This window comes from Rhinopithecus roxellana, chromosome 14 (genome assembly GCF_007565055.1).
Source record: "Rhinopithecus roxellana isolate Shanxi Qingling chromosome 14, ASM756505v1, whole genome shotgun sequence".
Classification (NCBI taxonomy): Eukaryota; Metazoa; Chordata; class Mammalia; order Primates; family Cercopithecidae; genus Rhinopithecus; species Rhinopithecus roxellana.
The window spans coordinates 90,496,924-90,514,619 of NC_044562.1; the positions used below are offsets into that span (position 1 = coordinate 90,496,924).

At 41.3% G+C, this 17,696-nt stretch overlaps 1 protein-coding gene across 3 annotated transcripts in view; it reads left to right on the forward strand.

Moving 5' to 3' along the window:
• Positions 1-16,683, forward strand: part of LOC104653583 (cytochrome P450 20A1) — a 60,207-nt gene extending 43,524 nt beyond the window's left edge. For 2 of the 3 annotated variants that reach the window (XM_030916776.1, XM_030916774.1), the window contains 5 exons: positions 4,123-4,243; positions 9,189-9,300; positions 12,303-12,367; positions 16,123-16,212; positions 16,407-16,683. In XM_030916776.1, the coding sequence (XP_030772636.1) occupies positions 4,123-4,243; positions 9,189-9,300; positions 12,303-12,367; positions 16,123-16,212; positions 16,407-16,557 (539 nt within the window). In that variant the 3' untranslated portion in view covers positions 16,558-16,683. The remainder of the gene's footprint in view (positions 1-4,122; positions 4,244-9,188; positions 9,301-12,302; positions 12,368-16,122; positions 16,213-16,406) is intronic. The other variant, XM_010352613.2, reaches the window with a different exon arrangement.
• Positions 16,684-17,696: the final 1,013 nt, after the last annotated feature.

The following is a 17,696-nucleotide window of genomic DNA, read 5'->3' on the forward strand; positions in this document are numbered from 1 at the left end:
ACTGGACTGCAGCCTGGGTGACAGAGTGAAACCCTGTCAAAAAACAAAAGGAGTCCAGGCATGGTGACTCATGCCTGTAATCCCAGAACTTTGAGAGGCTGAGGGGGTGGATCACAAGATCAGGAGTTCGAGACCAGCCCGACCAACATGGTGAAACCCCATCTCTACTAAAATTACAAAAAGTAGCCAGGTATGGTGGCATGTGCCTGTAATCTCAGCTACTCAGGAGGCCGAGGCAAGAGAATCGCTTGAACCCTGGAGGCAGAGGTTGCAGTGAGCTGAGATCGCACCACTGCACTCCAACCTGGGTGACAGGGCTACACTCTGTCTCAAAGAAAAAACAAAAAAAAAAAAACAAAAAAACAAAAGGAAGTATTAGGACATGAATTTAAATTTTAGAAAATTTATGTTCACTTGAAGGATTTCATTTATATCCCTTAATTTTTAAGAAAACTTTCGTTAAAATGATACAAATGTAAACTTCCCATAAAGTTTTCTTCTTTGGCATACAGAAATGTCCAGATACTATAGATGATTAAATTGAATTTAGGTAAGCATATGTCAAAAATAATGTATTCAACCTTTTTTTTTTTTTTTGAGACGGAGTTTCACTCTTGTCACCCAGGCTGGAGTGCTGCAATTGCACTGTCTCAGGTCACTGCAACCTCCACCTCCTCGATTCAATAGATTCTCCTGCCTTAGTCCCCTGAGTAGGTGGGATTACAGGCGCCTGCAACTATGCTTGGCTAATTTTCATATTTTAAGTAGAGACCATGTTGGCCAAGCCGGTCTTGAACTGACCTCAGGTGCTCCGCCCGTCTCGGCCTCCCAGGGTGTTAGGATTACAGGCGTGAGCCACCACATCCTGCCTCATTCAACTTTTTTTTAAAAATGCCTACTTGTTTGGTCCAGTGGTGCACACTTGTCCCAGCTACGTTGGAGGCTGAGGTGGTAGGATTGTGTGAGCCCCAGGAGTTCGCCTACCTTGGACAATAAAACAAGACCCCAGCTTAAAAAAAAATAATGTAAAAATAGATTTAAAATCCTTGTTTTTAAAACGTATTACATTAAAAATAAATATGTCTTTGCTAAAGACCTTTGAAAATCTAAATCACTTGTGCTCTGGACACCAAGAAAAGTGACTATTTCCAAGGTTGAATTAATATGTTAATTTTATTTTCAGTTTTTAGGGAGATTTTAGGAGAATTGCTGTGTATTTGGATGTAGGTTGGTGGTTTGTAAAGGCTCCTCTGAAGTTTTTGAGAGTAGATAAACAAGAAACCTTAATAAGTTCTTACTCCTTACTCTGCCCCTTATTAGCCTTGGGCAAGACACTTATCTCTCCATTTTCCTCCTTTTCTAAAATACGAGTTTAGCTCCAGGTGACCTCCAAGTTATCTCTGAGCTATGAAATTGTGTCTGATTCAGTATTGCATTTAACGCACATTAAGTGGCTTAAAATCACATTTTAAAGCTATTTTCAGCCATCTTTTTTAATAGAGTCCTACAAAGGAACCAGTGTGACAGGCTGGGCAACGCAGTGGGACTTGATCTCTACCAAAAAAAAAAAATTGTAATTAGCTGTGCGTGGTGGCATGTTCCTGTAGTCCCAGCTACTTGGGAAGCTTGAGGTGGGAGGATCACTTTAGCCAGGAGATCAAGGCCTCAAGTGAGCCGTGATCACTGCCACTGCACTCCAGCCTAGGTGACAGAGTGTGACCCTATCTAAAAAAAAAAAAAAAAAAACCCTTGGCCGGGCATGGTGGCTCAAGCCTGTAATCCCAGCACTTTGGGAGGCCAGGGCGGGTAGATCACGAGGTTAGGAGATCAAGACTATCCTGGCTAACATGGTGAAACCCCGTCTCTACTAAAAAATACAAAAAAACTAGCCGGGCGAGGTGGCGGGTGCCTGTAGTCCCAGCTACTCGGGAGGCTGAGGCAGGAGAATGGCGTGAACCCGGGAGGCGGAGCTTGCAGTGAGCTGAGATCCGGCCACTGCACTCCAGCCTGGGCAACACAGCGAGACTCCGTCTCAAAAAAAAAAACAAAAAACCCACAAACCAAAAGTCAATGTGAGATTTTTTTTTTTTTTTTTTTTTTTTTGAGACAGAGTCTTACTCTGTAGCCCAGGCTGGAATGCAGTGGTGTAATCTCGGCTCACTGCAACCTCTGCCTCCCAAGTAGCTGGGACTATAGGTGCCCACCACCACACCCGGCTAATTTTTTGTATTTTTAGTAGAGACGGGGTTTCACCGTGTTGGCCAGGATGGTCTCGTTCTCTTGACCTCATGATCTGCCCGCCTCGGCCTCCCAAAATGCTGGGATTACAGGCATGAGTCACCGCGCCTGGCCTGTTATATTAATTTTAAGTGATAATATAGTCAAGCAGAGTACATGAATGACCACTGTATGCAAATCGTAGTGGTGAATCCTTCAGTTGTATATTACTCTGTGTTGTAACATTGTGTGACATACATATTGTACACTGCACAAGTTTTCACATCACTTGTAAAATAGAAATTCTATAGTTCACTCAGAAGCCGTAATGAAGAGGCATATTTAGGGAAAAGTTAAGGACAGGCAGTCACTCATGTTTTTTGTGAACTCTAGATATAAAAAAACTAATCAGAGTAATTGAGTACCAGGTAACTACTGATTTTAATGATAACAATATGGGTAATAAGGTGTATCAGGAAAACTTTTTTTATAAATTAACTTTGAGATAAGTTTAAGTTAACCCTTAGCTCAGGAAAGAGATCATTGGTAAGTAAAGTACAAGTTACTAGAAGGATATTAAAAAGTATTTGACACAGGAACAATAGAGCTACAGATGGTGTCACCTCAAACATATTCTAGGGAAAGAGGTAGTATATATGTTCAGAAGGTTCCATTCTTTTAATAGTTATAATCCCAGTGTATTACTAAAGAAAATATAATTACTCTTTTTCCTCTGTTTTTTTCTCAACATGTAATTTCTTTACATTTTCATTTCTTCTGATTTTTTCTCAACATGTAATTTCTTTACATTTTCATTTCCTCAATGAATATAATCCATAAATCAGTTTAAGCTAAAGTAAGCCATGAGCCATTCATCTTCCCATTTTGGTGTTAATTGAGATAAATGTGATATTCTATTTGTTAAAAGTACAGATGTTTGGACATTACCATAAACCTACTGAACCAGAATTTGTGAATGTGAGGTTATAGCATCAGCCATCTCCCAGGCGGTTTTTGAGAACCACTGTTTTTTTTTTGTTGTTTGTTTGTTTGAGACAGGGTCTCACTTGGTTTCCCAGGGTGGAGTGCAGTGGCATGATCACAGCTCACTGCAGCCTCAACCTCCTGGGCTCCAGCGATCATCCCATCTCAGCCTCCCAAGTAGCTGCAACTACAGGCACACACCACCACACCCAGCTGATTTTTGAGTTTTTTGTAGAGATGGAGTTTTGCCATGTTGCCCAGACTAGTCTTGAACTCCTGAGCCCAGGCAATCCCCCAGTTTCAGATCCCCTCCCAAAGTGATCCCCTCTGCGCAATCCCTCCCAAAGTGCTGGGGTTACAGGTGTGAGCCACCACGTCTGGTTGAGAACTATTCTAAGCAATAACCAGTCACAAATTTTGAGCCAGTGTATTTACCATCACAGGTAAATATGTTAGAATATTGACTTATTGATAAATCTGCTAGCTTGATTTGTCTGAATCATTTCATTAGTGCTCCTAAGTGAACTGATAAATCAACCTAATAAGGTTGAGTGCATCCAATAATCCATTGCAATACCCAACATTGAGCACTCCTACAGATATGAAATTTATTTATTATCATAACTATTTCACCTAAGGTAAAATTAATTGGCTCCGGTTACTTACCAGTTTTAAGAAAGAAGGCATCCAGATTGCACTATGTCTGTTGGAGGGCAATCCATAAATATTGATGTTCCATTCAGTGAAATACAAACTCTGTGAAGAATTTTACTTTTTGGTACCACTTATGTTATCTTCTGCACCGTAGGAGAAAAAAAGCAAATACAAAAACCCCACTCTAAATAATTAGTTTTTTTCTTATTCCATACCCAAGCCACGAGTTAGCTATTTTCATTGTTATTCATATAATGTTTCACCTAGTGTGTACCTGGGCAATCTGTTTTTTAACCACCTCTGAAGAAGTTCAAAAAAAATTATATGAAGAGATAAACCAAGTTTTTGGAAATGGTCCTGTTACTCCAGAGAAAATTGAGCAGCTCAGGTAAGAACACAATAAAAAGAGGAGATTATTAAAAGGTAAATTTGAACTGGTTTATCTAATTTAAAGCTATTGTTGCTATTTAGGAAAGCTATATATTTTTATAGGACTTCAAGTATTTATATGTAGATTTTATTAGGTAAATGAATCTGCTTTTTAAAATCATAAGGTTGTGTGGGAAATGTTTAACTTAGTCTGTTAAATAGTACCAGTGAAGTCAAGCAAGTATGACACTCATACTTTGTTGATGGTAATAAAAAAACAGTACAGCAACATTAGATAATAATTTAGTAGGCTTGACCAGATGCAGTGGCTTACACCTGTAATTCCAGCACTTTGGGAGGCCAAGGCAGGCGGATCACTTAAGCCCAGTGGTTCAAGACCACCTTGGGCAACACGGCAAAAACCCATCTCTTCTAAAAATACAAAATATCAGCCAGGTGTGCTGGGATGTGCCTGTAGTCCAAGCTACTCAGGAGGCTTAGGTGGAAGGATCGCCTGAGCTCAGGAGGTCCAGGCTACAGTGATTGCATCACTGCACTCCAGCCTGGGTTACAGAGCGAGACCCTGTCTCAAAAGAAAAGAAAACAATAGAAAACAATATAGTAGGCTCTTAAAAAGTTCAACATACACTTATATGACCCAGCAATTCCACTCTTTGGAATTTCATTCCAAGATAAATGAAAACATGACTACATAAAGACCTGTTTGCATATATTCATAGCAGTATTATTCAAAATAGCCCAAAATTGGAACTAGTTCAGATGTTCAACCGGTAAATAGATAAACAAATTGTGGTATTACATTCCATAGAATACTACCAAGTAATAAAAAGGAACACCATATTAATACACACAACAACACAGATAAATCTTAGTGATTTAAGTGAAAGGGTGAAACATAAAATACAGCTACTGTATGATTTCATTTGTGTGAAATTCTAGAAAAGGCAAATTATGGTAATAAAAAGCATACTGTTGGGGGTTAGGAATGGGGACAGGATCAACTACAAAGGGGCATGAAGAAAATGAAACTGTCACGGCCGGGCGCGGTGGCTCAAGCCTGTAATCCCAGCACTTTGGGAGGCCGAGACGGGCGGATCACGAGGTCAGGAGATCGAGACCATCCTGGCTAACACGGTGAAACCCCGTCTCTACTAAAAATACAAAAACTAGCCGGGCGAGGTGGCGGGCGCCTGTGGTCCCAGCTACTCGGGAGGCTGAGGCAGGAGAATGGCGTAAACCCAGGAGGCGGAGTTTGCAGTGAGCTGAGATCTGGCCACTGCACTCCAGTCCGGGCGACAGAGCGAGACTCCGCCTCAAAAAAAAAAAAAAAAAAGAAAATGAAACTGTCGGTCAGGCGCAGTGGCTCACGCCTATAATCCCAGCACTTTAGGAGGCCAAGGCGGGTGGATCACAAGTCAGGAAATCGAGACCATCCTAGCTAACATGGTGGAACCCCATCTCTACTAAAAATACAAAAAATTAGCCGAGCACAGTGGCGGGCGCCTGTAGTCCCAGCTACTCGGGAGGCTGAGGCAGAAGAATGGCGTGAACCCAGGAGGCGGAGCTTGCAGTGACCCGAGATCGCGCCACTGCACTGCCGCCTGGGCGAAAGAGCGAGACGACTACTCAAAAAAAAAAAGAAAAAAAGAAAACGAAACTGTCTTATATATTACTTGTGGTTGTAGTTACACAATTGTATACAATTACTAAAATTAAAACTGTACAGGTAAAATGGGTTAATTTTATTGCATATAACTATACCTTAATTAATTTTTTTTTTTAAATTGTAACTGTGACTGCTTTGGGGTTAGAAGTCTGAGACTGGGTAGCAAACAACCCTACCTTGGAGCATAAAATCAACTATAGAGAAGATAGAGTGGCTGGACACAGTGGCCTACACCTGTAATCCCACCAATTTGGGAGGTGAAGGTGAGAGGCTCGCCAGAGCCCGAGAGTGCAAGACCAGCCAGAGCAACCTGGCAAAACCTCATCTCTAAAAAAAAAAAAGATACAAAAAATTAGCTAGGGATGGTGGTGCATCCCTATAGTCCCAGCTACTCATGAGGCTGATATAGGAGAATCACCTGAACCCAGGAAGTCCAGGCTGCAGTGAGCCATGATCACACCACTACACTCCATCCTGGTAACAGTGAGACCCTCTCTCAAAAAAAGAAAAGAAAACAAGATAACCACTGGAAAGAACTGGGAGGCTTTTAAATGTTGGAAGTTGTATTTATTACATTGAATGTAACTACTTTTTTTTTTTTTTTTTTGAGACGGAGTCTCGCTCTGTCACCCAGGCTAGAGTGCTGTGGCCGGATCTCAGCTCACTGCAAGCTCTGCCTCCCGGGTTCACGCCATTCTCCTGCCTCAGCCTCCCGGGTAGCTGGGACTACAGGCGCCGCCATGTCGCCCGGCTAGTTTTTTGTGTTTTTTAGTAGAGACGGGGTTTCACCGTGTTAGCCAGGATGGTCTCGATCTCCTGACCTCGTGATCCGCCCGTCTCGGCCTCCCAAAGTGCTGGGATTACAGGCTTGAGCCACTGCGCCCGGCCTGTAACTACTTTTTTAAAAGTAATACTAGTTGCCTTTTGAAGTTTTTATCGTATAGAAGTGTGTGAAGTCGAAGGTGAAGTTCCTTTGTAAGTGTGTGCCCTTAAGCCGGTAACAATTGGGCTGGGTGCAGTGACTCATGCTTTTAATTCCAGCAATTTGGGAGGCTGAGGCTGGAGGATTGCTTGAGCCCAGGAGTTTGAGACCATTCAGGGCAACATAGAGGGAGCCTGTCTCTACAAAATATTTAAAAATTAGACAGACATAAAGGCATGTGCCTGTGGTTACAACTACTAGGGAGGCTGAGGTGCGAGGATCGCTTGAGCTTCGGAGGTTGAGGCTGCAGCATGGTAGAGTGTCACTGCACTCCAGTCTGGGCAACAGAGCAAGAATCTGTCTCTTAAAAATAAATAAGGAAATGAACAATTTTTTAAAGTTTGAACTCTCTACTATAGCTCATGAAGCATTTCAAAAGCTGGGCCTTGTGTACTCACCTTATCCTCACTTGTGCCTCTTCATAGCTTTCAGTTTAGCTCTGCTCAAAGTCTTTTGTTTCTTACCTCCTGTCCTGGCTTTTGCACAAACTGTTCCTCTGTATAGATTCTCTTTTTGTCTCTCCTTTAGTTAAGTCCGGGTTTTGGTTTTGGGTTTTGGGGTGGGGTTTTTTTATTGTGGGTGGTTTGAGTTTTTTTTTTCTCTTTTTTATGTTGTTGTTTTGCAGATTTCAGCCTGTGTTTATTTCTCTCTTTCTCTCTCTCTCTCTCTCTCTCTCTCTCTCCTGTTTTTTGTTTGTTTGTTTGTTTGTTTGTTTGAGATGCAGTCTCTGTCACCCAGGCAGGTTTGCAGTGGCACAATTTTAGCTCACTGCACCCTCCACCTCCTGGGTTGAAACGATTCTCATGCCGCAGCCTTCCAAGTAGTTGGAATTACAGGCGTGCACAACCACACGTAGCTAATTTTTGTATTTTTAGTAGACACGGAGTTTTACCATGTTGGCCAGGCTAGTCTCAAACTCCTGGCCTCAAGTGATCCACCCGCCTCTGGCTCCCAAAATGCTGGGATTACAGACATGAGCCACTGCTCCTGGCCCAGCCTGTGTTTATTTCTCTACAAAACCCTTTCCCTAGAGTAGCTGTTCCTGCCTTATATTCCAGTAATACCCCGAACTTCCTTTACCATAACATGTGCTATGCTTGCTTAATTGTTCATCCTTTATGTCCTATCCACTCTGCCTCAGTATCTAGCACAGTGCTTCACAGGTAGCAGGTATGCAATAAATATTTGTACAGAGGAAAGGAAGAATGTTTCCCGTTTTGATTTTGTTGTTTTTGATGTTACAGACAACACTTCTGTGCTTACATCTTTGCTAATATTTTCAAATATTTCTGTATAATAAGGTCCTAGAAGTGAGCTTCTAGTTGAAGGATGTATGCAGTAGGTCAGTGGTTAAGATTTGAATCCTGTCAACACAACTTATCAGCTATGTGATCTTAAATAACTGCCTCTGATTTTAATCTGTAAAATTAGAATAATAATAGCACCCACGGGTTTCTTGTAAGGATTCGATAAGATCCTATATATAAAGTATTTAAGTGAACTAACTCATAGCAAAATTGCAATACATTTTAGTTTTTATTCTTCTCATTGTGATGTACACTTGAGGTGTACCACTTTATACTTCCATCAATTGGATATGAGAATGTCTTTTTCTCCATCTTTTTCTAGTAATATCAGCTGTCATTCTTTTTCATCTTTGTCAATCTGGCAAGTAAAAAAAAAACGCTATGATTGGCAGTCTTTAAGTTGTTAATTAAGTTGAGTATCATTTCATGTCTTCAGGCCATTAGTATGTTTTTGTGAATTGCTTTTTGTATTCTCTGTCCCCGTTTCTATGAGGTTGTTGGATTATTTTAATTACTTTTAAAGAGGTTTTATACATTAAGGATATCTTTACTGAAAATATTTTTCCTAGTTATCTTTAGAAATATGTAAACAAAATGTTTCTCTAGTTAGGTTATTTATATTTTTCTTTATAATTTTCTGTCAGCTTCATGCTAAAAATAAACTTTAAAAAAATTATAGAAACATTTTGAGTTTTCTTCTGGTACTTTTAAAAGTGTTTTTATTTGTTGAAATCTTTATCTACCTAGAGTTATATGCAGATTAATAACAAATCTTATAAAAATGTATTTATTTTAAAATTTATAAAATTTTAAATAAGTTTTTATATACTTCTAATATATAGCATATCTTTAAGCAGATAAGAATTATGATGGGACTATTTCAAGTTAGGAATGTTTGAGCAGTTGTTGAAGAATGTTTTTTAAATGTATGTACATTTCTAACTGCCTCCCAAAATAAACATCTTCAAAAAAATTTTTTTTAAAACAGATATTGTCAGCATGTGCTTTGTGAAACTGTTCGAACTGCCAAACTGACTCCAGTTTCTGCCCAGCTTCAAGATATTGAAGGAAAAATTGACCAATTTATTATTCCTAGAGAGGTAGAAAATATTTAATATGTTTAATTCATTCAACTATTCTCAACTCTTTTGGTTGTGTGTGTGTATATATATACACATTTTAGATGGAGTTTCGCTCTTGTCACCCAGGCTGGAGTGCAATGGTGCAATCTTGGCTCACTGCAACCTCCACCTCCCAGGTTCAAGGGATTCTCCTGTCTCAGCCTCCCGAGTAGTGGGGATTACAGGTGCCCGCCACCATGCCCAGCTAATTTTTGTATTTTTAGTAGAGATGGGGTTTGCCATGTTGGCCAAGCTGGTCTTGAACTCCTGACCTCAGGTGATCTGCCAACCTTGGCCTCCCACAGTGCTAGGATTACATGCATGAGCCACTGCACCCCGCCTGGTGTGTACTTTAAATTTGTTTAAAGTGGAAAATAAATGCTACCCGTTATTAAATGAAAGATGCAATTATTTTAGTTACAAAATAATATGTGCTTGTTTTTTTTTTTTTTTTTTTTTGAGACGGAGTCTTGCTCTGCCGCCCAGGCTGGAGTGCAGTGGCCGGCTCTCAGCTCACTGCAAGCTCCGCCTCCCGGGTTCACGCCATTCTCCTGTCTCAGCCTCCCGAGTAGCTGGGACTACAGGCGCCCGCCTCGTCGCCCGGCTAGTTTTTTGTATTTTTTTAGTAGAGACGGGGTTTCACCGTATTAGCCAGGATGGTCTCGATCTCCTGACCTCGTGATCCGCCCGTCTCGGCCTCCCAAAGTGCTGGGATTACAGGCTTGAGCCACCGCGCCCGGCCTGTGCTTGTTTTAAAGTTCAAACAACATAAAAGTCTTTCTTCCCAAAAGGTACTACTGTTAGCAGTTTAGTATGTATTTCTATAGACCTATTTCTGTGTATATGTTTATAGAAACACACATCTACGTATGTATTAAATAGAATTTATATGTGAAAAGTTATTCTTCCTATATTGTTCTTTAATTTTCTTATGTTATTGAGTGTATCATGGCTATTAGTACACCTAGCACTTGATACAGATTCGACTCATTATTAATGGCTGCATAATATTCCATTGTGTGACTGTACCATAATTTATGTTTTAATTTTATTTTTTGAGACAGAATATCACTGTATCACCTGGCCTGGAGTGCAGTGGTGCAATCTTGGCTCACTGCAACCTCCGCCTCCCGAGTTCAAGTGATTCTCCTGCCTCAGCCTCCTGCGTAGCTGGGATTACAGGCTTGCACTACAAGGCCTGGCTCATTTTTGTATTTTTAGAAGAGATGGGGTTTCACCATGTTGGCCAGGCTGGTCTCAAACTCCTGGCCTCAAGTGATCCACCCACCTCCACCTCTTAACATGCTGGGATAACAGGCATGAGCCACCATGCCCGACCAGCATGATTTATTTAAGCAGCCCCTGCTAATGGAAATTATGATTGACATTTTTTTTTTATTATATACTGGTACAGGTGTTGAGTAGAGTCTTTGACATGGAGTTTTTGTGTCAAAGTCCATGTGTATGTTCAGTTATTATTTTTAGACAGGGTCTTGCTCTTTTACCTAGGCTGGAGTACAGTGGTGCGATTGCAGCCTCGACCTCCCAGGCTTAAGTGATCCTCCCACCTCAGCTTCCCAAGTAGCTGGACTAAATTTTTTTTGTTTTTTATAAAGACGGAGTCTCACTATGTTGCCCAGGCTGATATCGAACTCCTAGGCTCAAGTGATCCTCCTGCCTCAGCCTCCCAAAGTAGTGAGATTATAGGCATTAGCCGCTACGCTGGGCCATGTGTATGTTAAATTTAAAATGTTCTCTGAAAGCCATTTTATACTTTTAGCAACAATGTATGAGAATGTTTTTTCTTTCCAAATCCTTACCACCTGTGAATTTGAGTCTTATGTATATTTTATGAATCTTGCTTTTCTCTGATCATTGGAGAAATTGAACAAATTTTCATACATATATTAACAGTTTGTATTTTTCTTTTGTGAATTCTGGTCTTTATAACTTTCACTGATTTTTCTAGTGAGCTTATATATATTTTTGTATACTATACAAACTCTGTCAGTTATATAGCAAATAACTTACTGTTGCTTACATTCTTTTTTTATTGTTTTTTAACTGGATGCAGATTTTAAATTTTCATATAGTTAAGTCTGTTATGGCCGGGCGCGGTGGCTCAAGCCTGTAATCCCAGCACTTTGGGAGGCCGAGACGGGCGGATCACGAGGTCAGAAGATCGAGACCATCCTGACTAACACGGTGAAACCCCGTCTCTACTAAAAAATACAAAAAACTAGCCGGGCGAGGTGGTGGGCGCCTGTAGTCCCAGCTCCTTGGGAGGCTGAGGCAGGAGAATGGCGTAAACCCGGGAGGCGGAGCTTGCAGTGAGCTGAGATCCGGCCACTGCACTCCAGCCTGGGCGACAGAGCGAGACTCCGTCTCAAAAAAAAAAAAAAAAAAAAAAAAAAAAAAAAAAAAAAAAAGTCTGTTATTCCTTTATGGTTTCTAGATTTTGTGACATGCTTAGGGAGGCCTTCCTCATTGTAAGATTACCAAAATAATCACTTGTGGTTTCTTCCATTATTATTTTTTAAAATTTTATTTATTTATTTATTTTTTTGAGATGGAGTCTCACTTTGTCACCCAGGCTGGAGTGCAGTGGCGCAATCTGGGCTCACTGCAAGCTCCGCCTCCTGGGTTCACACCATTCTCCTGCCTCAGCCTCCCGAGTAGTAGCTGGGACTGCAGGTGCCTACCACCACCCCTGGCTACTTTTTTGTATTTTTAGTAGAGACGGGGTTTCACCGTGTGAGCCAGGATGGCTCGATCTCCTGACCTCATGATCCGCCCACCTCAGCCTCACAAAGTGCTGGGATTACAGGCGTGAGCCACCGCACCCGGCCAATTTCTTCCATTATTTTAAATTGTTATTTCATATTCACTACCTATATTAAAAGAGGTTTGGAATAAGTTGACTTTCTAGGAGTCATTTTTTCTCTGTTAGTCCTTGACTAATTGGATTTTTTTTTTCACAGACCCTTGTCCTTTATGCCCTTGGTGTGGTACTTCAGGATCCTAATACTTGGCCATCTCCACACAAGTATGAAATATTTGTCATTGTCTTTGTGACTGTCAGTTTTGGGGTTTGCACATTTTGCATTCCTTTCCTAAGTTTTGAGGAGAAAATTCAGTATGTAGCAATGATACAACAAAAGAAAACCAGTGAATCCCCTTTTCTTCTCTTTCTTTTGAGACAGGCTGTCACTCTGTCACCCAGGCTGTCACTCTGTCACTCTGTCACCCAGGCTGGAATGTAGTAGTGCAATCACTTCTCACTGCAGCTTTGACCTCTCTGACTCAAGCCATCCTTCTGCGTCAGCCACCTAGGTAGCTAGGACCACAGGCGTGCGCCGCCACACCTGGTTAATTTTCTTACTTTTTGTGGAGATGAGTTTCACCATGTTGCCCAGGCTGGTCTTGAATTCCTGAGCTCAAGCCATCCTCCCTCTTCTGCCTCCCAAAGTGGCAGGATTACAGGCATGAATCACCAAGCCTGACCTGCATCACCATTATATCTTCTGTTCATTGCTTTTTCTCTTATGTGAATCTGCTATTTGCTATTCTTTGTCTCTTTTATTACCACTTTTATACTAAGTGAAAAGTAATTAGCATCTGTTTTAAGAAAATGAAAGCAGGCCAGGCACCGTGGCTCACGCCTGTAATCCCAGCACTTTGGGAGGCCGAGGCAGGCAGATCACGAGGTCATGAGTTCAAGACCAGCCTGGCTAACACGGCGAAACCCCATCTCTACTAAAAATACAAAAATTAGCCGGGCGTGGTGGTGCATGCCTGTAATGTAATGCCAGCTACTCAGGAGGCTGAGGCAGGAGACTCACTTGAACCTGGAAGGCAGAGGTTACAGTGAGCCAAGATTGTGCCATTGCATTCCAGCCTGGGCAACAAGAGCAAGACGCAAGACTCCATCTCAAAAAAAAAAAAAGCAAAATTTCTTTCTTTTTTTTGAGATGGAATCTCACTCTGTCACCCAGGCTGGATTGCAGTGGTGCAATCTAGTGTCACTGCAAGCTCCGCCTCCTAGGTTCAAACAATTCTCCTGCCTCAGCCTTCCAAGTAGCTGGGACTACAGGCGCCCGCCACCATGCCTGGCTAATATTTTCGTAGTTTTAGTAGAGACGGGGTTTCATCATGTTAGCCAGGATGGGCTCGATCTCCTGACCTCGTGATCTGCCCACTTCAGCCTCCCAAAGTGCTAGCATTACAGGTGTGAGCCACCGTGCCCGGCCTTTTTTGTTTTCCAGTGCGTTTTTCTATTCTTTATTTTTATTGCTTCTCTTTTTGCTTTTTTTTAAATTTATTTTTTATTTCAATAGGCTTTTGGGGAACAGGTCGTATTTGGTTACATGAATAAGTTCTTTGGTGGTGATTTCTGAGATTTTGGTGCACCCGTCACCCAAGCAGTATACACTGTACCCAATGTGTAGTCTTTTATCCCTCATAACCCCACCCTTTCCCCCAAGTCCCTAAAGTCCATTGTATCATTCTTATGCCTTTGCGTCCTCATACCTTAGCTCCCAAGAATTTCCCTTTTTTTAAAATTCAGAATTTAAGTCATTTAAGAATACTTGTTTTTGTGAGAAAATTTTTTGTTCTGTGGTACGTGGGTTATTTGTTTTGTTTTTAATATATGCATTTCTTCAATGACTTTACAGAGTAAAATTCTATACAACAAAAAATGTTTCTTAGGCCCTTCATTTCCCTTACTTTATTTTTTCTTCTGAGGCAGGATCTTGCTCTGTCACCCAGGCTGGAGTGCAGTGGTGTAAACACGGGCTCACTGCAGCCTCAACCTCCTGGGCTCAAGCAGTGCTCCTACCTCACCCTCCAGAGTAACTGGAACTGTAGGTATATGCTATCCCGCCTGGCTAATTTTTTTTTTTTAATTTATTTTTATTTTTATTTTTTTCGAGACAGAGTCTCGCTCTGTTGCCAGACTGGTCTTGCAATAAGCAAGATGCCATCTATGAAAAATAATGGGCTGGGCGTGATAGCCTGTAATCCCAGCACTTGGGGAGGCCGAGGCGGGCGGATCACCTGAGGTCTGGAGTTCCAGACCAGCCTGACCAACATGGAGAAACCCCGTCTCTACTAAAAATACAAAATTAGCCAGGCATGGTGGCTCATGCCTGTAATCCCAGCTACTCGGGAGGCTGAGGCAGGAGAGGTGGAGGTTGCAGTGAGCCGAGATCATGCCATTTCTCCCCAGCCTGGGCAGCAAGAATGAACCTCCATCTCAAAAAAATAAAAAATAATGATAATAATCACACATATATAGAGTATGCTTTTCATTCGCTTTAATCCAGATACCCTCCTAGAATTCAGTGGCTTAAGAGAAGCGTTGTACATCTTTTTTTTTTTTTTTTTTTTTTAGTCGGAATCTCAATCTGTCGCCAGGCTGGAATGCAGTGGCACGATCTCAGCTCACTGCAACCTCTGCCTCCCAGTTTCAAGTGATTCTCCCGCCTCAGCCTCCCAAGTAGCAGAGACTACAGACATGCGCCACCACACCCAGCTAATTTTTGTATTTTTAGTAGAGACTTGAGCCACTGTGCCCAGCCTTTTAAAATTTTTTAATAGAAATGAGGTCTCGCTATGTTGCCCCGGCCTGTCTCAAACTCCTGGGCTCAAGTGATCCTCCCAACTTGGAGTCCCAAATTGCTAGGATTATAGGCGTGAACCACTATGTCCAGCCTCTCTCACCTATTAATCTAGATGTAATATAATTGATAAATACAATTTTAAGGCTGGAGCCTCCAATTTTAAGACATAAATTTCAGTTGAAGAGGCAATATAAAATTTCTTACATATTGATAAGGTGGTCTCATGTAAGAGGTCTTAAATTTATTTAAATATTCATTATATGATGTTCTATGATTTATCCTTACATTTCACAAAATAATATAAACTCGTGTAACTATCTTATACCTTGGTATTCTCAAGAAATATATTTTGCATCTATTATTTAGAAATAATAAAGTAGGCTGGGCGCCATGACTCGTGCCTATAATCCCAGCACTTTGGGAGGCCGAGGCAGGTGGATCACGAGGTCAAGAGATCGAGACCATCCTGGCAACATGGTGAAACCCTGTCTCTACTAAAAATACAAAAATTAGCTGCGCGTGATGGTGTGCGCCTGTAGTCCTAGCTACTTGGAAGTCTGAGACAGGAGAATCGCTTGAACCTGGGATGTGGTGGTTGCAGTGAGCCGAGATTGTGCCACTGCATTCCAGCCTGGCGACAGAATGAGACTCCATCTCTAAAAAAGAAAAAAAGAGAGAAATAATAAAGTGCCAGTCGCAGTGGCTCACACACCTATAATCCCAGCACTTTGAGAGATTGAAGCAGGAGGATCACTTGAGCCTAGGAGTTCAAGATCAGCCTGGGCAACACAGGGAGACTGTACAAAAAACTGTTAAAAGTAGCTGGGCCTGGTGGCATGTGCTTATAGTCACAGCTGCTCAGGAAGCTGAGGTAGAAGAATAGTTTAAGTCCAAGAGGTTGAGGCTGCAGTGAGCTTTGATTGCAGCGTTGCACTCCAGCCTCGGTGATAGAGCGAGACCCTGTCTCAAAAACTAAAATATAGTAAGAAACAGTGATAGACTAAATATATGTTAAATAATTTGGGAACATAAAAATAAGTGACATTTAAATATAATGTAAGAGCACTTTCTATTTTCAGTCGATTTTTAACTTTATTACATACTTGTGTTCTTTTAGTGTCAATATGTAAAATGCCAGTGGAGCTATACTGTGATTAACCTCAAATTTTCTTTTTAGGTTTGATCCAGATCGGTTTGATGATGAATTAGTAATGAAAACTTTTTCCTCACTTGGATTCTCAGGCACACAGGAGTGTCCAGAGTTGAGGTGAATAATAGAATGCCAGACTCTCTTCTTAGAATTTTGATGATCACTGTTGATGAGAATGGGCAATCTATATGATTAAAGTATAATTTTATTATTATTATTGTACTTTAAATTCTGGGGTTCATGTGCAGAGCATGCAGGTTTAAAGTATACTTTTTAATCTTTAGTAACTAGTTGACTTTCTTCCTGACTAGGTTTGCATATATGGTGACCACAGTACTTCTTAGTGTATTGGTGAAGAGACTGCACCTACTTTCTGTGGAGGGACAAGTTATTGAAACAAAGTATGAACTGGTAACATCGTCAAGGGAAGAAGCTTGGATCACTGTCTCAAAGAGATATTAAAATTTTATGCATTTAAAATCATTGTTAAATTGATTGAGGAAAACAACCATTTAAAAAATCTGAGTTGAATCCTTTTATAAACCAGTAACACTTTGTAATATACACACTTATTTGTACTTAATTTTGTAAATTTGGATTTTTATATATCATATTTTCTTCAGTATACACATTTGACTTACTGTACAGTATATTGATCATTTTAGTGGGAAGCTTTAGATTTCTGCTTTTTATTTTTGTTTTTTCACTTTCTTTGCTATTATTTTTATATTCTTTTTCTTACTGTGGGCTCTAAAATCAGTGTTCTTGAAGAAAGAAATTATTTTGCAGAAGTTGGGGAATCATGTTTGTTGAATATGCATAAAATAGAAACATAGGCTGGGTGCAGTGGCTCACACCTGTAATCCCTGCACTTTGGGAGGCCGAGGCAGGTGGATCACCTGAGGTCCGGAGTTTGAGACCAGCCTGGCCAACATGATGAAACCCTGTCTCTGCTAAAAATACAAAAAATTGGCTAGGAGTGGTGGCCCATGCCTGTAATCCCAGCACTTGGGGAGGCTGAGGGGGTGGATCACCTGAGGTCAGGAGTTCGAGATCAACCTGGCCAACATGATGAAACCCATCTCTACTAAAAATACAAAAAATTGGCCGAGCGTGGTGGCTCACACCTGTAATCCCAGCACTCTGGGAGGCCGAGGTGGGTGGATCATCTGAGGTCCAGAATTCAAGACCAGCCTGGCCAATATGATGAAACCTTGTCTCTACCAGAAATAGAAAAAATTGGCCGGGCGCAGTGGCTCACACCTATAATCCCAGTACGTTGGGAGGCTGAGGCAGGCAGATCACTTGAGGTCAGGAGTTTGAGATCAGCCTGGCCAACATGGTGAAACCCCAGCTCTACTAAAAACACACACACACAAAAATTAGCTGGGCATGGTGGTGTGCACCTGTAATCCTAATTACTCAGAAGGCTGAGGCAGGAGAATTGCTTGAACCTGGGAGGCGGAGCTTGCAGTGAGCTGAGATTGCACCCCTGCACTCCAGCCTGGGCCACAGAGCGAGACTTTGTCTCAAGAAAAAAAAAAAAGATAAATGGACAAAAGACATGAACAAACAGCTTTTATAGGATAGCATGGCTAACC